Below are 22964 nucleotides of genomic sequence, written 5' to 3'. Positions count from 1 at the left end.
TTCCTAACATCTAAAAAAACATTAAAAAATCACCCCACTCTCCACCAGAACCACCACCCTCAAAAAGTTGACACATTTCCCACTAACTATATTAAAAAAAATACTCAATATCAATCACCACCTAATAAAATAAAAAGTCAATTAAATTACTTTAAACTATGTATCGGTCAAACCGGTACGAATATTCCAAAACGGAGGGAATAGATAATAATTCATAAGTTAGATTATTAATGAAAAATCGTCGAAATATTTGATTATGCCATCCTAAATATTACGTAATTTATTGGTTTCTTTATTGACAGACCCCAGAATCAAGTTACCTCTAGAATGGAAAGAATAACGTTCTTAGACCCCACATGAAAACATGATCCTACAAATGCTAAATACAAATCTCTTTTTACTTCATCATTCCAATTCCAATTCCAATTCCAATTCCAACTTCACTTCACCACTCTACCTAGCTTCTCCATGGCTTCCTTCCTCCTCTTTCTCTCTCTCCCCCTCCTCTTCTTTTCCCCTGTCTCATCCTCTTCGTCACCGTCATCGTTACCGGATGATCAAATCCCAAAAGTAATAATTCATTTTGCAATTTAAGATAAACAAAAGTAACTTCAAATTAATAATATAAGTTTGTGATGATTAAATGCAGAGTTATATAATCTATATGGGTGGATCAAATGTAGAAGATGATGAGTCAGATATGAAAGTTGCAGAGTCTGCTCATTTACAATTGCTTTCTTCTGTTATTCCAAGGTATGATTATTAACTTCATTATTCGTTGTATTTAATAAGTAATTAAAATTATTATGATCAAATATTTAGATTGTTTAAATAAACAATTAAAAAATTGAATGCAGTGACGAGGGAGAAAGGATGTCGGTGAATCATGTCTACCATCATTCATTCAGGGGATTCTCTGCTTTTCTTACTCCCAGTGAAGCTTCTCTTCTTTCCGGTACCTTTTTATTTATTTATTTATTAGTATTATTCTTTTTCCCTACTCCAATCCATTCATTATTATTACTCATATAAATACATATCATAATGGTTCTTTAATTTATTTTTTATATACATTTAATTATATTTTAGAAATTAAGAATACGGTAATTTAATCATTTAGAAAAAGTTGTCAAAAAAATCTTATGAGAATTTTCATTAATTATTTAATAAGTACCTTATATAAAATATAATGGAAAATTTGGTAATATTAATCCAACCTTTGGCCGATTTTCTTTTATTAATCCCACCTATGACATATTTTTTAATAATCCCACCTTTACTACCCAACGACTTTTATTGGGCTTAAGTGACCGATAACTGGTGAAAAAATCATTGAGATGGTGATGAATTGATGATGATGACTGAATACATCTAGAGAGAGTACTTCCACGTAGGGATATATTACCGGCGACAATAGGTTTATGACGTGTTGGGCCCAATAAAAGACGTTGGGTGGTAAAGGTGGGATTATTAAAAAATATGTCGTAGGTGGGCTTAATAAAAGAAAATCGGCAAAAGATTGGATTAATATTACCAAATTTTCCTATATAAATAAGGAGTGAGAAGGGGAGGTAAGATCAAGTGTAAGTATAAGAAATGATTACTCACCAATGAGTTTTTAGCTTAACCGTTAAAATTATGAATCACTGTATGATAGGTTACAGAAATTTATCCTTCCTATTTGTAATTTGTATGCTCTACTAGCTTATTCGAGATAAAATAGTAATTATTTAAACTCCGGCCACTTCCAATGCGTTTTGCACAATAAGAGCATATTTGATAGATTTTAGCTGATGGAAAGGAATTTACTTAAGATCGGTTTGTTTCAGTGCGTTCTGTTCACCTTAAAAAAATAAGTTTCAGTTCCAATAAGTTCAGATAAGTTTCAATAAGTTCAGATAAGTTTCAATAAGTTCAGATAAGTTCCAATAAGTTCAGATAAGTTCCAATAAGATTCAACAACAACAATAATAATAATAATAATAATAATAATAATAATAATAAATAATAATAATAATAATAATAATAATAATATTAATAATAAATAATAAATAATAATAATAATAAGAAATAAATAATAATAATAATAAAAAAAATTAATAATAATAATAATACAACAACAACAACAACAAAGCCTTAGTCCCAAAATGATTTGGGGTCGGCTAACATGAATCGTCGTAGGAGATCGTCATTGTCACCAATCAAACCAGAAAACAGCAGGAAGTAAAAAGAAAAAAACAAGGAAGAGAAAGTGAAATTAATGAAAGTAGGATAAGAGAAAATAATAATAATAATAAGAAATAAAAATAAAAATTAATAATTAAATAATTATTCTTATATTATTATTCTTCTTCTTCTTAATATTATTATTATTCTTATTATTATCATTCTTATTATTATTATTAGTGAAATATTACTATTATGATTATAAATAACCCAACACGATATTAACCCGAACCGATAAGAACCCAAATTCGGTGAAAATTGACCCATTACATTCAAACCCGATTTAACCGATTTGACATGAAGATGACCGATATTATTCTCAAATCCGTTTAAACCCAACCCCTTTTCAACTCGTTCCTGTTTAAACTCGTACCCGTTAATACCCGAAACCGTTTCAACTCGTTCCCGTTTAATCCAGGATCTGTTAAAACCCGAACCCGTTTCAACCCATACCCGTTAAATCCTAAACCTGATAAAATTCGAACCCGTTTCAACCCGTACGGCCGTACCCGTAAAAATCTGAAAACGTTATTTATTATTATTAATTATTATTTTTATATCCGAGTATATTATTAATTAATTATTATTATTATTATTATTATTATTATTAATTATTAATTATTATTATTATTATTATTATTATTATTATTATTATTATTATTATTACTACTACTACTACTATTAAAAGTTTCAATAAGTTCCAATAAGTTAAGATAAGTTCAGATAAATTCCAATAAGTTCCAATAAGTTAAGATAAGTTCATATAAGTTCAGATAAGTTTAGATAAGTTCAGATAAGTTCAGATAAATTCATATAAGTTCAGATAAGTTCAGGTCAAATAAGTTGAATAGAACGCACCCTTAGCTAATTTAACTTATTTTGACTTTTTTAGCAAAAATAATATCAAATCAATTTCAGTTAAGTAAAATTGAGTTTTTTCACACAATTTATACACACAAAATAGTGGTTTTCAACTAAAATAAGTTCAAACAATTTAGTTTCTATCAATCCATTTGAACAAACGGAATCTTAACTATTTACAGTACCTAATGTTTGGTATAAGAGGATGGTACTCCCTCCGTCTCTTTTTTACGTTTTGTATTTTGCACGCGTTTTAACGACTAATTAATGTGCATTGATATTCTTCCAAGTTTTTATGTAAACGAGGAAAATTACGTTTATTTATAATGTTTTCACTCTTATCAAGATTCTGATATTGGGAAAATGAGAAAAAGTTAATGTTCTAAGGGAAAAGGTTGAGAGATTAAATGACCAAATGGATTTAATTGGTTAAAATAATAATTGGACATAAAATTTGATAGAATATTAAATCATTTATGTGATAATATAAAAGGAAATGTAAAGAACATTTTAGGACACCCAAAAAGAAAAACGTAAAGAACAAAAAGAGACGGAGTGAGTACATATTATCTAAAGTTAACTATTGCCACAATTTGTTATCTCTTCTGGTCTTATGGTAACAAAAGTGTTACCCTGCATTTTGATACACATTATCTTTTTCTCTTCTTATCTACTACCTCCATTTCTGAAGTTTTTTATACTTTAGAATATCTGTCCAAAGTATGAAAACTTAGACCATAAGTTATCACTATTATATACATCAAAACGTTATATGTAAAATCTTGTTAGATTGGTCTTGGTATGTATTTTCAGAATCAATTTTTTTTAATATTTTCACATACGAAATTGGATATATTAGTAGTTAAATATTGCATTGGAGTCCGTGCACATAATAACTGTAAAGATCGAACTTTCTGAAACTGAGGTAGTATTACTTACTGTTTCATTCATTTCCAAAATTTATGCTCCGTAAACACACATAATATTTTCTTCTTGTGATTCAATTTTATTCCATTTTATTTTCTAAACTTATACTCCGTATCAAACACGCACGAAGAAATAAAAATCACATGCTGTGATATATGCGCAAAAACATAACATAGCAAGAAGACAAATTAGAAAAAGGGCAAAAACTTTGTTCCTTAGTACAAAAAATTGAATAAATTGTATTTTTTAAGGAAAATTTGGCAATATTAATCTAACCTTTGGGCGATTTTCTTTTATTAGTCCCACCTACGACATATTTTTTAATAATCTCACCTTTACTACCCAACGACTTTTATTGGGCTTAAGTGACCGATAACCGGTGAAAAAGTCAATAAGATGGTGATGAATTGATTATGATGAAAAAATATATCGACAGAGAGTATTGTCACATAGGGACATATTACCGCTTATAGCAGGTTTATGACCGATTAGGTCCAATAAAAGTCGTCGGGTATTAAATGTGGGATTATTAAAAAATATGTCGTATGTGAGCTTAATAAAAGAAAATCGGTCAAAGGTTGGATTAATTAGCAAATTTTCCTTTTTTAAAATAAAAATGGTAATTATTTAAAGAAATGTTACTATAAACAAGAACAATGGTAAAAAGGGCAATGATATAAAAAAAGAATAAATGTATATAAATAATAAAAATGGTACATAAAAAAAATGGTACTCCCTCCGTTCCTAAATAAGTGTCACTTATTGGGAACGGCACGAAGCTTAATAAAATTGTGAAGTGTGTAAGATGTAATGATTGAGAATGTTTTTGTTTTGGGAAAGGAAAAAGTAGATAATTATTTATTGATAAAGTACAAATAAAAGTGGATGTGGGGGATTGAAAAGTGGAAAAGTGTAGAATGTGTAAGTAAAAGTAATCATGATTTATAGAAAATTAGGAAAAGTGTTTGGAAAAGTGTGAAAAGTGTATGAAAAAGTGGGAAAAGTATATGTTCAAAAATAGAAAATTGACACTTATAAGAAAACGCCAAAAATGAAAAAATGATACTTATTTGGGTGATGATAAAGGTCGCAAGTTGCGACAATATTTAGTTGTTGCAATCTTACGTGTCGGAGTTTAATTGGTACATATAGGCGCCACGTAGGATATGCTTCGTCACAATATTTTTACTATCATTGCGATATTTTTACTATGAAAAATTGTAAATAAAGTAGTTGATATAAAAAAAGAAACACAATATAATATTAAGATTTTCCTACCTTTTTTCTTAACATGTATAATAGATTATATAAGTTAAATATTTTAGTTTCCAATTTAAATCATAACACATAAGCATGACATGTCATCATTGTGACACGGCTTAAAGGTCGCATGTTGCGACCTTTATCATTTTCGTACTTATTTATGAACGGAGGTAGTATATATACAACCCTATTATTTGTGACACGTATATGTCTGTGATGTATTTAAAATATATCACATCATGCCAACCTAACATACACTAACAGTACGGAGTATAACTTTATGAAGTGAAAGAATTAGAGAGGATCGGTATTAATAAGGGTCGAATTTGTTTGGGATAGAGGAAAAAATAGAATAATTTCCTTGTTATGAGTGTGAATACGTACTTTCACCCATAAAAAGTACGTGTGGTAAGTTGAAAATAGTAAGTCGTGTAATGTACAAAAAGGTGAAGAAAAATTAATTTGGAGATGTTTTAAATGTGTGGGTAGGTCATGATGAGGTAATCTCAGTGTTTCGTGATCCAATATTAAAGCTCCATACTACAAGATCTTGGGATTTCTTGGATCAACAATCTAGATTTGGATCTAAATTTCAACATCACTACCATGGATTGTTTGCCTCTACTGATGTCATCATAGGAATGATTGACACAGGTATATCTAAAGCTTCTTACTATCGTTTTTTTATTACTCTTTCCGTCTCTAAATAGTAAATATTTGCTCTATTATATTTTATTTAAGTTTATATAATCATGTAAATCTTATAGCTCATGACTTTAAGTTGACATTAGGGAATTTTGCATGATTGGGTTTACTAGGGTACGAGCACCAAACATTTTGGAGCTTAACCATGTGCCAAAATTGCACTTCACTATCTACACTTTGCTTCTGTTAAAACATCACATCACCTTTAATTAAAAGCTTTTCAATAATACACCGTTTTTATTTTTACTATGGAAATTCCTAATTTCAACTTTAGAAAGGTTTTCAGCATGATGAATGACCCTTCATTGTGCATGGAGACTGGAGAGAGTAGTTTATTTACAACCCTTAATTAATCACTCAAAATACAAGGACAATCAATATGAAGGTAAAAGGTATTCTCTTCATCGTACATAAATAACTTCTTAGAAGTCTAGTTAAGTCCAATAAATTAAATATATCTAACAATTTCAATTCAGATAATTTCATGAGATTCCAGGAGAACAAAACTCACCATACTAAACAAGTCGGGCGATATTATTTTGAAATTTGAAATTTGAAATTTGAACGTTTTTCACACAACTCTATTATCGAACAAATAAGGAAACGGGCAACAGGAATACATCCCAATAAGTGGTCGGTCGTCCGTTGTCTCATCATCCGTTGCCAAACCATCTTCTTTGTTGCTCTAGGCCTGACCTCCAACATTGGTTTTGGAATGGATTCCCTCTCCGCGCGGAGCCGAGCAAACTCCCCCCCCCCCCCCCCCTCCCTCATATGCCTTATGGCTAGCTTTTACGGTTTGCTCTATCCAGCTCTTTAGCTTGACTACCTCTACCGAGAAGCTCTCTCTCGCTTCAGGTTTGCCTAATCAAATTCTTCCTTTTCCTCCGCAATCTTAACCTGCTAATTTAGCTGTTGCGCCAGCGGGGCTTGACAAAATAATCATACTACATATTACATCTTTAATGAAAAGGAGGATTTTCTTTAATATAAAGTCATACGACATCTACAATAAAAAATTTCCCTGAAAAAAACAAGAAAATGTCTAAAATAATACTCGTAATAAATCCTTTTTTCAAAATAAAGAAATAAGTAAGTACCGAATAACATTCGAAATCATGGGTTATGTGTAACCATGAAGCAACTTCAATGTAAAAACATATTTTGGTTGCTTGGATGATCTTGTCACTAAAGCTACATTAATCTTGAAAAATAAATCTGTTGTATACAGTTTGATCTTGACTAACATTCAAGAAAGGAATGAGTGGGGGAGTTTGGTTCGAACAGGGTAAACGAAATGGAATCAACAAAGGGAAAGAAGGGGAAAGGAATGAAAAACCCTTTGATTTGGTAAGTTGTTTGGGTGAGATTTCATTCCCTTCACTTTTCTCCCTCCTTCCTCTCCTCTCTCTTTCTCCCTCCTCTTGCCGCTGTGATATTCCAGTAGGAACACACACAAAAGGGGGGGGGGGGTGAATTGTAATTCGAACTTTGATAGAGTTTCTTTCGAAACCAAGGAACAGTAAAGAAACTGAGAGCAAGAAAGACTAAAATAACAATTGTGAGAACTTCTTGACACTAATCAAGAAGAGAATTTCTTTTATTATAGTAATACCTCGATTACAATAACTCTCTAACACAAGTTTCTCTCTAACTCGTGTTCCTCACAGTAATCTGCTCAGATTACAACTCTCTCTCTTTCACTTTCTCTCAGACTTAAACTCTAAGTCTTTACAGGATAACTCTATCCTCACTAATACAAAATACAATTCGTGTTTAGATAACTCTAGATATTAATAATGCTTTTGTATATATATATAAGGAACTTAGGAACTTTGAATTAACTAGGACACAAACTGTTTTAGAAAATCTTTGAGAATATGTTTTTAGGAAAGCAAAAACTCTTAGAATGTTTGTGTATTTTTCCAGAAAATATATTGGTTCTTTTATAGTGTTTATCCCTAGGGTTAGTTCCCTTCAAAACCTCAACTGCTAACTGCCAGCACTTTGGTCTCCATGTCCCTTGACTTGAGGAACAAGGGGAAGACCACTTCCCACGTTTCAGCCACAATGCAGTTAGTGGTTTTGACTCAATCAAACCCTAAAAGATTTTCTTTAAAACAGATTTTATTCATCTACAAAAACTAAGGAGAATTTTTAGGAAAATAAGTTTTGCTTAAATAAAATAAAATGTGAATCTATTTTATATTAAAACTTATTTTTATTTAATTACATGTTTTCCATAAAAATTACTTTCAGCAAAATAAATGGCTTAATTAATTCACAAGTTCCTTGAGTACCCTATATACCATTAGCATAATTAATATTTACATAAAATTCTAAGTACAGTAGACTACCTAGACTTTTATCTCTTCCCTTTGTTTGGAACTTGCAACTCAGAAGCTTCAGACGTTCCAGCTCTGGAACAATAATGAGTTCCTCTCTGGCTAACATAGGAACTCGTGGTCATGAGACTGTAACAGTTCTTGTGGGTATGAAAAACTTTGGATATGTAAAATGTGTTGCTCCTCTTGTGACATCAAAGCTAGAACAGATACAACTTCCAGCTCAGGAACTCCAGTGGCTGTTCCAAGTGTAAATCAGGAACTTCATCATCTGATTCAAGTTCCTATCCTAATAGGAACTTATGCACTTACCTGTCTAAAGTCATTAGCAACCACAATCAGGAAGTTTGCAATATGTGTGTGTCATCAAACAAAACCTAGGAACAACAATATTCCCCCTTTTTGGTGATGACAACACTTGCAAACATTTTACAAATGAGAGTAAACACAAACAGGAACTTATGCAGACTACAGTGGGAAAAAAAACAAAAAAAATAGAGAAGAAATACTAAAAAAAACTTACAGAGAGTACACAAGAAGTTGATTTAGGAACTGGATTGATTGTACCTTGGAAGTTTGCACCTTGACTTCCCCCTGTTGACATCAACAAAAAGCATAACACGAAATATAGCCATTCCAAACACAGTGCCCCACGATCAACGTTTGCCAAGTTAAGCTAGCCTCAAAGTATTAAACCAACTCACACAATAAATTAGAAAGTAAGCAGTGATGATCAAAACTAGAAAACACAAAGATATTTAACCAAGCAAGTCAAGATAAGATGGAACAAATACCCAAATTTGAAAATTATACAGACCAAAAAAAATTAAAAAGATTGTTCCATGGCAAAAGGTAATTGAAACATGGGATATGGTGATTAAGCTTGGGATGGGGAACCAGAACCAGCAGTTTCCTCAATCACTGTCTCCTCAAAAGTTTCCAAATTATTAATTTTGGTGAGAATGGTGGCACGAGTGGCATTGGCTTGATCTGAGTAGTGTTGGAGATTGGTTTGGAGAGTCTTGACACTGGCAACCAATGCACCTATGTGAGCCTGCATTGAACTGATCATGTGGTATGTTCCCTCCTGCAGTTCCACCAGACGGGCAACTGTTGCCTTGAGCTCCAATATCTGATCATCTTTTGTGTTCCAGGCACCCCCATGGTCTTGAACATGTTCCTGTGCAGATGGAACACGACGAGCTTTGGATTTCTTGGAGGATCTTGGTGTCCTGGTCCTTGGCACAGCAGCGTCAGGCAGTTCCTCTTGTTTGATTGGAACAACATCCTCCTCTATGGGCATCTCCTTGACCTCCCCTTCTTCATTTATTTCCATAAAGATAGGCCCTGTTTTCTTGTTTTCTTGCATTGCCACCCTCATGCTCTTTCTTTTCCCTTGGGATCCCACACACTTCTTTTTCCCTTGAGGAACTCGAGATAAAGTCACCTCTAAGTGTTCGAGTTCCTCCTCCTCCTCCTCTTCTTCTTTAACTTCTGGACCCCCTTAGTATTCTTCATCCTTTTTCTCTTTTTTTCCAGCCTTAATGACTTTGCCCTGAACTACCTTAAGGTTTAACAGAGTGAGCATTTCAAGTTGTAGGATTTGGGTTGATTTTAGAGGGATGACATAGTAGGGACTGAGGTCAACTAAGAAGCTTTTGAAGATTTCAGTGAGAAGTGAAGAGTAAGGGATTTTGTATTTTGGTATGCAGGTGGATAGATGTTTGATCATAATAGCTGGAAAGTTTATGGGTATTTTTCTTTCTAGACAATACATGAGGCATGCATCAAACAAACTGGCTATGTTCCTTTTCTGGGTTCGAGGAACTACACCTCTCCACACAATATTGAATAGCAATTTTTGAAGGGGTGAGAAACAGTTATGTGTTGTGGAGGTGGAAACTTTGGAATTTCCTCCAATTGAACCAACAATATCATCTTCATTGACACTATCAGTGGTCACTGTAATCTGACCTTTCAACCACATATCAAAACCCCTATTGGGTGTACCAAACAACTATTCCAGATAGGAGGCATCAAACTCTATGCGAGTTCCATTTACTTTACTCGAACACACATCATCAACACAAGTAAAGTTTTTGCTAAATTCTTTCATGGCTTCGGGAATTAGGGGTGATTTGGCATAAGTACTTAACAAGCTTACCCACTTTTGGTGTTCGAGGATCTCCATCAATTCATTGAACTTCGTAGCTTCACACCATGTTGAATTGATTGCAAACCCTTCCACCAGATTGCTCTCCTTAGCAGTGAGTTTCTTGATGCTTTTTCCTTCCCCCTGAGTGTGAGCACCCTCCTGTGGTTCCTCAGTTTCCTCGAGTGGTTCACCAGAAATTTCTACCCGACGCTTTTTGGATTTTCTTGTGAAGGATCTAGGGTTTGAAATTGGGGATTTTATTTCAATGACAGTGTCGATTGGTTCCCCCTAAGTAATTACGAGTATTGGATTGTGAGATCGAAGGGGAATTGGTGATTGTATGGGTGAGGTATCCATGGGAACTGGAGAGGATGGATTTCTTTTTCGTTTGAGGGAAGTGAGATCAGTGTTGTTGCTTGTGAGAACCATGGTGAAGGGTTTTTATAGGTGGAAGGAGAGGTGGTGTCAGTGGAGAAGGCGTGTGAGAGAGAGAGAAAGGGGGTTGCATGGATTGAATGTGGAAAGTGAAGAGTTTCTCTTATTTATTGCCAATGGAACCATTCTAAACATTCTTTGAATATGGGTATTCGTTTTTGAATTTTAAAAATTTGTTAAAAAAGATTTAAAAGAAAAGTATAGAAATAAATTAAAATAAAACTGTGTTTGACTTGGTATTGACTTGCTTAATTTTGTATCTCTGGATTAACTAGTTTGAAAGGAACTGCTTACCTTGCACATTTGGAGTGTGAGTTTGTTTGCCACGATGGTAAGCTTCAACTATGTTTACACACAAGATTTTGTGTTTGTAATAGTCTGTATGTACTATGGTTTTTGCCTTTACCTTAGAGGAACTTCAATTTAGCAATTACCTTAGCTTGATCATTCCGAGTTCCATTCTCATTTTCTCATGTTTCTCCTTGTTCAAAGGCTTAGTTAAAATGTCAGCAATTTGGTGATCAGTTTGGCAAAAATCTAATTTAATCAAACCTTTCTCAACATTATCTTTAAGGAAATGGTGTCTAATGTGGATGTGTTTGACCCGGGAATGATGAACCGGATCTTTTGAAATACAAATAGCACTAGTGTTATCACAATAGATAGGAACACAATCATAGATAATACCAAAATCTCTTAACTGTTGTTTTATCCATAGAATTTGTGAGCAACAAGCTGCAGCAGCTACATACTCAGCTTCAGCTGTGGATAGAGCAACAGTGTTTTGTTTCTTGGAACCCCAAGAAACCATGCATGGACCTAAGAACTGTACCATACCTGATGTGCTTTTTCTATTCACTAAGTCACCTGCATAATCAGCATCAGCATATCCTTTTAGCTCGAATGATCCACTTCTTGGATAGTATAGGCATAGGTCATCAGTTCCTTTGAGGTATCTTAGTATTCTTTTCACAGCAGTTAAGTGGGACTCCTTTGGATTGGATTGAAATCTTGCACATAGTCCTGCACTAAAAGAAATGTCAGGTCTACTGGCTGTTAAATATAATAGTGATCCAATCATAACTCTGTATTTTGTCTGATTTACACTTTTCCCATTTGGATCAGTGTCTAATTTGGTAGTTGTTCCCATGGGAGTGTGGTTTACTTTGGCTGATTCTAGCTCATATTTCTTTAGGAGTTCCTTCACATACTTTTGTTGGTGTATCATGATTCCCTCCTCAGTTTGCTTGATTTGTAAACCAAGGAAGAAGTTGAGTTCCCCCATCATGCTCATTTCAAATTCACTGCTCATCAAGTTTGCAAAATCCTTGCACAAGTTCTCATTAGTTGCTCCAAATAATATATCATCAACATAAATTTGAACTACTAACAAATCAGTTCCTCTAGATTTTAAAAATAAAGTTTTTTCTATTCTACCTCTTTTAAAATCATTTTGAAGGAGGAACTTTGATAATCTCTCATACCAAGATCTAGGGGCTTGTTTTAATCCATAGAGAGCCTTATCTAGTTTGTAAATGTGATTTGGAAATTCGGGATTTTCAAATCCAGGGGGTTGTTCCACATAAACATCTTCCTCTAAGAAACCATTTAAGAAAGCACATTTAACATCCATTTGATAAAGTTTAAAACCCATGAAGGCAGCAAAAGCAATTAAGATTCTAATGGCTTCTAATCTAGCAACAGGTGCAAATGTTTCTTCAAAGTCAATACCTTCCTGTTGATTATAACCTTTGACCACTAACCTTGCCTTATTCCTTATGATTGTTGCATGTTCATCTTTCTTGTTCCGGAACACCCATTTCAGCCCTATCACCTTCTGGTGCTTTGGTTTGGGTTCCAAGTGCCACACCTTGTTTCTTTTGAATTCATTTAATTCTTCTTGCATGGCTATGATCCAGTCAGCATCCTCCAGAGCCTCAATGTGGTTTCTTGGCTCCAATATGGAGAGGAACGCGTGGAATGCACAAAAGTTCCTCAGCTGTGACCTTGTCTGAGTTCCTTTTTTGATGTCACTCATAATGAGTTCCATTGGATGAGACTTTTGATGCTTCCAAGGTCTAGGTTGAAATTGAGCTACTGGTGTTGTGGTATTTTCATCAGTTCCTTCTGTGACCTGAGTTCCTTGTTGGTCATTGTGGGGTTCCTCGGGTTCTGGTGTTGTTTCTGGATCTTCTTGGATCTCTTCGTGTTCCTCTTGTACGGGAACTTCTTGATTTTGTTGAGCAGTTCCTCTGGCTGTGTGTTTGCTTGGTTGGAACTCCTCATCATTTTCTGCAGCACGAGATAAACCAATCTCGAAATGTTCTTGTTCCTGTACTATATCAGACTTGTTAGATTCATCAAATATTATATGTACACTTTCCTCAACGCACATAGACCTTTTGTTATAGACTCTGTAAGCTTTGCTATTTAGAGCATATCCTAGGAACACTGCCTCATCGCTTCTTTCATCAAACTTCCCCAAGTTCCTTTTGCCATTGTTGTGGACAAAACATTTACTACCAAAAGCTCTAAAGTAAGAGATGTTGGGTTTTATACCTTTTAGTAGCTCATAGGGGGTTTTGTTTAGGATTGCTCGAATCATAACTCTATTTACAATATAACAAGCTGTATTGACTGCTTCAGCCCAGAAGTTCCTAGGTAAGGAACTGGCTATTAACATGGTTCTTGCCATGTCCTATAAGGTTCTATTTTTCCTCTCAACAACTCCATTTTGTTGTGGAGTTCTGGGAGCTGAGAAATTGTGGTCCATACCTTGTTCCTTGCAGTATTCATCGAATTTGTAATTTTCAAACTCTGTTCCATGATCAGATCTTATATGGATCAGTTGATGACCTATAGTTTTCTGGATTTTCTTTGAAAATGCAACAAACTCATCAAACGTTTCATCTTTTCTTGTTAGAAATATGACCCAAGTAAAGCGAGAGTAATCATCAACAATAACTAAAACATATTTTTTCCCACTTCTGCTTTGAATTCTCATTGGGCCACACAAGTCCATATGGATGAGTTCCAATGGTTTTGTTGTGCTTACCAATTTCTTAGGCTTAAAGGAACTTCGGACATGTTTGCCTTTTGCACATGCATCACAGACTTTATCATTTAGGAACTTGATTGAGGGGAGTCCTCGAACCAGTTCCTTTGATCTTAGTTTGTCAAGCAGTGAGAAACTAGCATGTCCAAACCTCCTGCGCCATAGTAGGGGATCTTCTTCAAAGGCACTGAGGCAGGTTAAATTGTTCCTGGGAACTGTATTGAGGTCCACAGAATATGTGTTCCCTTTACGAGTTCCTTCCAAAATAACCTTCCCAGTGTTATTATTAATGATTTGACAATTTTCAGAAGTAAAACATACAGAGTTTCCTTTGTCACAAAATTGAGAAATGCTTAGTAGACTGTGCATTAAACCCTCGACTAAAAATACATTTTCAATGGCATAGGAACTTGACCTTCCAACTTTTCCAATTCCAACAATTTCTCCTTTCATGTTGTCTCCAAAGGTCACAGTTCCTCCGTTGTAGGCTTCTAGTGAGAGGAATTTAGATTTGTCTCCTGTCATGTGTTTGGAACACCCGCTGTCGAGATACCACGAGCTGTTCCCCTTCACTAGAACCTGTAAAGAGATCAAGGGTTAGTTACAGGAACTCGGGTTTCCTCGAGTTCCTTTTCAACTACAACATCTGACTTCTTAACCCATTTTTGCTTTACATAATTAATGTTTCTTTGATCCTGTTCCTTCATCTTGGAACACTCAGTACTTACATGACTTCCACTTCCACATGAGAAACAGACTTTCACACTTGGAAGATCCACATACTTTTTCTTATGACTAGTTTTATGATTAAAACCTAATCCTTCTGTTCTCTTAGATTGAGCATTCTCAATCCATTTGGGAGGAACTTTAGGTGGTTGTCTCTGTGCCTTGGCCATGGCTAGTTCCCTCTCCAGTTTCTCTTTCTGTTCCTTTGTGGTGATCAGATCTTTGTTTAATCTTTCTAAGTCGATGTTAAAAACTCCCATGTTAATTTCCAAGGATTTTGTAGGATCTAAGCTTAGATTAAACATCTTATATTGACTGAGTTGCACTTGTAGAAGGATGTTTTCATTTCTAATTTTCTCAAATGACTCATTAATGGTGGTATTTCTATCTAGCAATTCAAAGAACCTGCCTTGAACATCAGATCTAATATTGTTCAGATAATTTATGTGGTCTTTACTTAGTTCCAAGGCTCTGTCACTTTGTGCTTTTAACATACTTAGCTTTTTGTAATCATCTAGAGTTTCTAGCAACAGTTCAATTAGTTTTGACTTTGAAAGACACTGAAGAGTGGAGGAACTTACTTCTTCTGATGGAACTTGTTCAGTTCCTTCTGTTCTAGCCATAAGGCAGAGATTTGCGGTTTCTTCATTTGGTTGTTCCTCATCATCTTCTGAGTCTGTTGCTTCGCCCCATGCAGCTATCATGGCCTTCTTGAAGTTTGGCCTGTTGAAAGTAGACTTGTTATAGCGTTCCTTGACTTGTTCCTTTCCTTTTCCTTTGGCTTTGTCGTTCTCCCACAGAGGGCATTCACGAATTTGATGATCAGTTTCTCCGCATTTGAAGCAACCTTGCTCAGTTTTGGAACTAGTGGTTTTCTTAGCAAAGTTCCTTCCTTTCTGGTTTCCTGGTCTGAAGTTCCTGTAGAGCTTCCTCATTCTTCTAACCAGCATGGCAGCCTCTTCTTCATCTGGCTCAGATTCGTCGAGTTCCTCAGCTTTTAGAGCAAGTCCTCGATTTCTGGAACTCTCAGGAACAGCAGCTCCAAGATGCAATTCATGTGTCATCAAGGAACCAGCAAGTTGTTCAATGTTGAACTTGGTAAAGTCCTTGGTCTCAAATAGTGCAGTGACCTTTGTTCTCCAACGATCATCTTGTGGCATGCTCCTTAGTATTTTTCTTACCTGTTCATCTGTGGGAATGATTCTACCAAGAGAAACTAATTCATTGGTTATGTTAGTAAATCTAGTGAACATTTCTTGAATAGTTTCTTTTGGAAGCATTTCAAATCTTTCATATTTAGACATCAAAAGATCAATTTTGGAACGCTTAACTTCATTAGTTCCTTCGTGGGTTACTTGTAGTAATTCCCAAATCTGTTTTGCGTTCTTGCACCCCATGACCCTATTGTGTTCATGAGGTCCAAGTCCACAATGCAAGATTTTGACAGCAATAACATTCATCTCATATTTATCAAAGTGTTCTTTAGAAAATTCAGACATTGGTTTAGGAACTACCTCGTTTTCAGCATTTGTCTTTGTTACCTCGAAGTCTCCAACTTCAATTACACGCCAAACTTGGTAATTTTCAACTTTGATGAATATCTCCATTATGTTCTTCCAGTATGAGTAGAACTTACCATTGAACATATGTGGCCTTTGCGTGGAGTAGCCTTCTTCCAGTTTCTCTTGTGAGTTCATACTATCAGGAACTTGACTCAAACAGGGTTTCCTGTGTTTTTAGTGAGTACTGGCTCTGATACCAATTGATATTCCAGTAGGGACACACACAAGAGGGGGGGTGAATTGTAATTCGAACTTTGATAGAGTTTCTTTCGAAACCAAGGAACAGTAAAAAAAACTGAGAGCAAGAAAGACTAAAATAACAATTGTGAGAACTTCTTGACACTAATCAAGAAGAGAATTTCTTTTATTAAAGTAATACCTCGATTACAATAACTCTCTAACACAAGTTTCTCTCTAACTCGTGTTCCTCACAGTAATCTTCTCATATTACAACTCTCTCTCTTTCACTTTCTCTCAGACTTAAACTCTAAGTCTTTACAGGATAACTCTATCCTCACTAATACAAAATACAATTCGTGTTTAGATAACTCTAGATATTAATAATGCTTTTGTATATATATAAGGAACTTAGGAACTTTGAATTAACTAGGACACAAATTGTTTTAGAAAATCTTTGAGAATATGTTTTTAGGAAAGCAAAAACTCTTAGAATGTTTGTGTATTTTTCCAGAAAATATATTGCTCTTTTATAGTGTTTATCCCTAGGGTTAGTTCCCTTCAAAACCTCAACTGCTAACTGCCAGCACTTTGGTCTCCACGTCCCTTGACTTGAGGAACAAGGGGAAGACCACTTCCCACATTTAAGCCACAATGCAGTTAGTGGTTTTGACTCAATCAAACCCTAAAAGATTTTCTTTAAAACATATTTTATTTATCTACAAAAACTAAGGAGAATTTTTAGGAAAATAAGTTTTGCTTAAATAAAATAAAACGTGAATCTATTTTATATTAAAACTTATTTTTTATTTAATTACATGTTTTCCATAAAAATTACTTTCAGCAAAATAAATGGCTTAATTAATTCACAAGTTCCTTGAGTACCCTATATACCATTAGCATAATTAATATTTACATAAAATTCTAAGTACAGTAGACTACCTAGACTTTTATCTCTTCCCTTTGTCTGGAACTTGCAACTCAGAAGCTTCAGACGTTCCAGCTCTGGAACAATAATGAGTTCCTCTCTGGCTAACATAGGAACTCGTGGTCATGAGACTATAACAGTTCTTGTGGGTATGAAAAACTCTGGATATGTAAAATGTGTTTCTCCTCTTGTGACATCAAAGCTAGAACAGATACAACTTCCAGCTCAGGAACTCCAGTGGCTGTTCCAAGTGTAAATCAGGAACTTCATCATCTGATTCAAGTTCCTATCCTGATAGGAACTTAGACACTTACCTGTATAAAGTCATTAGCAACCACAATCAGGAAGTTTGAAATATGTGTGTGTCATCAAACAAAACCTAGGAACAACACGCTGTCGTTTCTCCCTCCTCTTGCCGTCGTCGTTTCTCCCTCCTCCCGTCGGCGTCGTTTCTCCCTCCTCCAGCCTCTGTCGTTTCTCCCTCCTCCCGCCGCCGTTGTTCCTCCCTCCTCCAGCCTCTAATGTTTCTCCCTCTTCCCGCCACCCTTTTCCCTCCTACCGTCGCTCTTCACTCTCCTTCTCCCTCCTACCGCCGCCCTTCTCTCTCATTTTCCCCCTTCCCATCGCCGCTTTCTCTCTCCTTTTCTCTCCTCCCTCTTGTTTTGATGACGGTCAATCGTGATTTAGGTTACTATTTGCGGGTGGTGGTGGTTGAAATGGGTGTTTTGCAGGTGGTGGTGGTTGAAAAGGGTGTTTTGCGGGTGGTGGTGGTTTGTTTCGGGGTTCTTGCGGGTGGTGGTGGTTAGTTTCGGGGTGGTTGTGGGTGGTGGTGGTTGGTTTCGGGGTGATTGCTTGTGGTGGTGGTTGGTTTCGGGGTGGTTGCTTATGGTGGTGGTTGGTTTCGGGGTGGTTGCTTGTGGTGGTGGTTGGTTTCAGGGTGGTTGCTTGCGGTGGTGGTTGGTTTTGGGGTGGTTGTGGTGTTGGAGATGGGTGGTGGTGTGGTGTATGAGTTGGTCAATGTTGGTCAAGGAAGATGAGTTGAAGAGGAGTTTGGGTGTAAGAATGATACCCTAGGAGGGGTAGGGAATCACGGTAGAGGGAAATTGGGGAATGAGAGGGATAAAGGGAATGATTGAAATGGACAAACAAACAACAACAAAGGGAATGAGAGGTGTTGATTCCCTTTCCCTTTCCTGAATACCCCCAACCAAACCCCCTAATTAGTAGTACCTCTGTTTCTGCAAGTTTAGATGATATTTTAAATGTACATATTTAGACAAATCTAACAATATCTCTGTGATAATGTTTTGATGTACTATATATTAGTGTACGGTAAAAAATTCCATACTTTAGACATATATCACAAAGTGTAAATAACTTCGAAGAAAAGAGGTAGCTATCTTTATTTTTGTAGGAAGATATATATTGTTTAAGAATTGCTAATGTAGATAATTGTTTTACAAAGATGATCATTATATGACTAATAAATATTATGAAAGAATATTTGGGATAATTTTTTAATATTGTGAGTTGAAATGAAATTGATTGATAATTTTATTGCACATTTTTTACTTGATAATTTCCTCTAGAAAGTAACTACCCAATTTCACTGTTTCTTCATTGATTGGAATTATCCGATTTTCTGAATAATTCCCTTAATTTGGGTCAATATATGAATATTTTTCTATGATCGTATTTATGATAATTACCTTTATTAATTATTCTTTTATGGTATTATGAAGTTACGTTCCATATGAATATTGTTCATAGTTATTCATATGTTAAATCCTACATGACTAAGTTTCCGGTCAACACATCTTCCATGAATTGGGTCAATAATCATATTCCTTGATTTTCTAAAGTTATAGAGTGGTAAAGTTCAAAATAAAAAAAATAAAAAAAAAAGATAATAAAAAACACCAAATTATACATTTCATCAAAATTTGTAATATTTGTTCATACAATTTTCACGCAAAAAGTTTATGGTTTAGTATTAACCATAAATTATTCTCTAGTATAATTATCCTGTTGATCAAGGAATATATATTCACATCTTTAAAAAAAAACAATGTACTTACATGATGAGCTTTAGAGTATAGGCCCTAATTTGATTTTGACACATGATGATGTGGTTAGAGTACTAAAATGAAGTCTATGCGTGCAAGCATGCCTAAATGAATTTTCTTAAAGGCCCTAAACTTGTGAAAAGAGGTCAGAATGTCTGATGATCTATCTTTCTGAACGATGAAGAGTTGCAATGAAGCATTAATCTCCAGTATGACAGCAACTAATAAAGCAAAAAGTTTCACAAATTAGGTTTGCAATTGTTACTGTTTCAGGGATATGGCCGGAATCTCCAAGTTTTAGTGATAAAGGTCTAGGAGAAATACCCAAGAGATGGAAAGGAGTTTGCATGGAAGGCTCCGACTTCAAGAAGTCTGATTGTAACAGGTAAAATACTCGGAACATTAAAGTCGACAGATGCTATACTATCTAGCTAGATACCGCGCTAATTACCTTTTACAGGAAGTTAATTGGTGCAAGATACTACATCCACCAAGGCGGCTTTGGAAAATACAGCAACTCCACTGCCACTAAGTCAAATGTCTCAGCACGAGACCATGATAGTCACGGTACCCATACAGCATCGACTGCTGCAGGTGTCCAAGTTAGAAATGCTAGTTACTTTGGGTTGGCACAAGGCACTGCCAAAGGAGGCTTACCGTCTGCTAGGATTGCTGTTTACAAGGCTTGCACTTTAGATAATTGTGCTGGTTCCACTATATTGAAGGCTATTGATGATGCTGTCAATGATGGTGTCGACATAATATCAATATCACTTGGAATGGATCTACTCTTACAAGCTGATTTTTTGAGTGATCCAATAGCCATTGCAGCATTTCATGCTAATCAAATGGGGGTTATGGTGGTTTGCTCTGCAGGAAATAGTGGTCCAGACCCATTTACTGTTGTCAATACAGCTCCATGGATATTAACTGTGGCCGCTTCCAATATCGACAGGGATTTTGAATCAACCCTGCTCCTAGGAAACAATGCAACTTTCAAAGTGAGATCACTTCTGTGAATACCATATACATCAATGTATAGTACATAGATTTAGAGCATGATACTAATGGGAATTTGTTTGATTTTCTAAATATGCAGGGGTCTGGTATCACATTGTCAAATCTTACAATCTCTAGCCAATATCCACTTGCATTTGCTGGTGATGCAGCCTCTGCGTTCACCCCTCCTTCAGAGGCAAGGTAATCACTATTTGTTGATTATCAAAATCAAGCACGGTTAGATTGCTCAAGACTCCAGAAACAGAATCAGTATCCTGGATTTTTTGCAATGAACTTGGACTGTTCATTTCATCTCTACTTCTCTAGTACCTATATCACTGTATGGTACCCATGTCTTATTCTCAATGCTCTGAAAGGGTTATTTTAGGACCAAAATCATAGTTGGTTTCTTAAAATAGTCGTCAGGTAAAACTGATACCCGAGTTAGTTAGTCTATCAGATATGAGGACGCGAGTCCAGTCTATCAGAAATGCCTAATATAAAACAAAATGCAAACTAGGAGCTCAGGGAGTATGCATGAATCTCTAATTCCCTCCTCCTTCATTGCAGCAATTGCTATCCAGGATCACTGGATCCTACGAAAGTAGCTGGGAAAATAGTGGTTTGTTTGAACAGTTACCCAACTATATCACGGCGAATTAAAATGTTGGTGGTACAAGATGCTGGAGCAAGAGGCTTGCTTTACATCAGTAATGTTGAAAAAGGTGTGCCTTTTGATTCAGGTGCTTTCCCGTTTACACAAGTTGGAGAAGATGACGGAATTCAGATACAGAAGTACATAAAGTCTACCAGGTATGTGATTTCTTCTAAACTTAACAACCCTTTGATGCTTAAAAGTTCTATCAGAAGTTCACCTTTAGGAAAATACACAGGAAACCAACAGCAACAATCCTCTCAACAGTTGCTGTGCAAAGATATAAACCAGCACCAATTGTTGCAGATTTCTCATCAAGAGGTCCTGGAGAACTCACAGAAAATATTCTTAAGGTACACATGTTTTTATATTTCGTATGAGTTAGTACCCTCTTACCATTGATTGGTCGACTTCCAAAACACGTACGGAGTAATATTTGTTCTAAACTTGAAATATAATTATAGCCAGACATTATGGCGCCTGGAGTTGCAATACTAGCAGCGAATATTCTAGAAAGTGAACCGGGACAAGATCCTGTTGGAAAGAAGCCATCAAAATTTGCTATAAAATCCGGTACATCCATGGCTTGTCCTCATGTAACTGGTGCGGCGGCTTTTATCAAATCTATTCACCACAAATGGACACCATCCATGATTAAATCAGCATTGATGACAACAGGTAAGTATGATGAAACACCCCATAATCATACAATACAAAATCTTCACATCACAAATATCCTGCCCTGCCTTATGATGATCTATGTTGCACGAACTCATAACTCATATCATACACGGATATGTAATCCAACAGAGACAGATCATAATCAGAGCTATATATTCTTTGAAAAGTAGATAATCATTAGACAGATGAAGTCAGTTATTTACTTTCAGATATATCTTTGCAGCAACTGTTGCTGATAACACGGGGAGAGGTTTGACAAATAGTTCAGGTGGCACTGCAAATCCACACGAAACTGGAGCTGGGGAGATAAGTCCAGTCCAAGCCCTTAATCCAGGATTAGTGTTTCCAACCACTACAGAGGATTACTTCCATTTTCTATGTTACAGTGGATATACAGAGAAGATCCTCCGATCTTTGACAAGCACAAAATTCAGCTGTCCTAAAGTTTCCTCTGATAAGCTTATATCAAACTTAAACTACCCATCCATCTCAATAGGTGAACTGAAAAGAACTAATGACAAAAGAGTTACAAGGCATGTAATCAATGTCGGGTCACCAAACACAACATACACAGCGACAGTACGTGCCCCAGAGGGATTAAGGATAAGCATTTTTCCAAAGAAGATATATTTTCGTAAGGGTTTGACAACAGCAACTTTCAATGTTTCATTCCATGGCAAGGAAGCTCAAAAAGGCTATAATTATGGCTCACTAACTTGGTTTGACGGACTACACAGAGTCAGAATTGTATTTGCTGTAAATATTGTAGATTGATATGATTGAGGAACTACATGCACACACATTCTTCATAACTACATGTGTATATATATTTCACACAAACCTCCACAGCTCAAACTCAAGATTTCAGTATGATGATTAAATATGTCTTGTAACACTCATCTATTTATTGTCCATACCACAGTCTTACGACGTTTATCATACTTTTGATTTACATTGATGTTGTTCAATGGTGTAGTTCATGTTCTTGTTTAGTCTTGTCTATTGTATTTTTCAATCTTTCACAATTATTCTCTATAAAAAGAAACTGTAAAGCTAACCAAGTTAAAGAACTCTATTAATGGCAGAAGCTGGAATTAGCTGATAAATTACGCACAAAACACTTGGTTTCTTAAGGATACAAAACACTTGGCTGTGCAGCAGTGGAGGTAGTCACGTTGTGGTGGCTGTGCCAGCAAGA

The 22964-nt window shown here is 35.5% G+C and overlaps 1 protein-coding gene across 1 annotated transcript; it reads left to right on the top strand.

Moving 5' to 3' along the window:
- The first annotated feature begins 305 nt into the window (after nucleotides 1-305).
- On the top strand, nucleotides 306-22718 carry LOC110784773 (CO(2)-response secreted protease). The gene is made up of 11 exons (XM_021989217.2): nucleotides 306-570; nucleotides 650-753; nucleotides 858-955; nucleotides 5767-5931; nucleotides 19705-19816; nucleotides 19892-20432; nucleotides 20531-20631; nucleotides 21001-21243; nucleotides 21324-21438; nucleotides 21550-21763; nucleotides 21990-22718. Exons 1-11 carry the CDS (start codon nucleotides 469-471, stop codon nucleotides 22538-22540), a joined length of 2346 nt encoding a protein of 781 aa, XP_021844909.1. The 5' UTR covers nucleotides 306-468; the 3' UTR covers nucleotides 22541-22718.
- Nucleotides 22719-22964: the final 246 nt, after the last annotated feature.

This window comes from Spinacia oleracea, chromosome 4 (genome assembly GCF_020520425.1).
Source record: "Spinacia oleracea cultivar Varoflay chromosome 4, BTI_SOV_V1, whole genome shotgun sequence".
NCBI classification, from domain to species: Eukaryota; Viridiplantae; Streptophyta; class Magnoliopsida; order Caryophyllales; family Amaranthaceae; genus Spinacia; species Spinacia oleracea.
Note: the sequence above shows the minus strand (reverse complement) of the source record. Positions and strands in the feature narration are given on the sequence as shown.

What these genes read in the sequence shown, in the direction of transcription:
- LOC110784773 (XM_021989217.2), top strand. Translation starts at nt 469, where the DNA reads ATGGCTTCCTTCCTCCTCTTTCTCTCTCTCCCCCTCCTCTTCTTTTCC. An exon ending in GAAACAATGCAACTTTCAAA is followed by an intron (nt 20,433 to 20,530) that starts GTGAGATCACTT and finishes CTAAATATGCAG; the next exon opens with GGGTCTGGTATCACATTGTC. An exon ending in TCACAGAAAATATTCTTAAG is followed by an intron (nt 21,439 to 21,549) that starts GTACACATGTTT and finishes ATATAATTATAG; the next exon opens with CCAGACATTATGGCGCCTGG.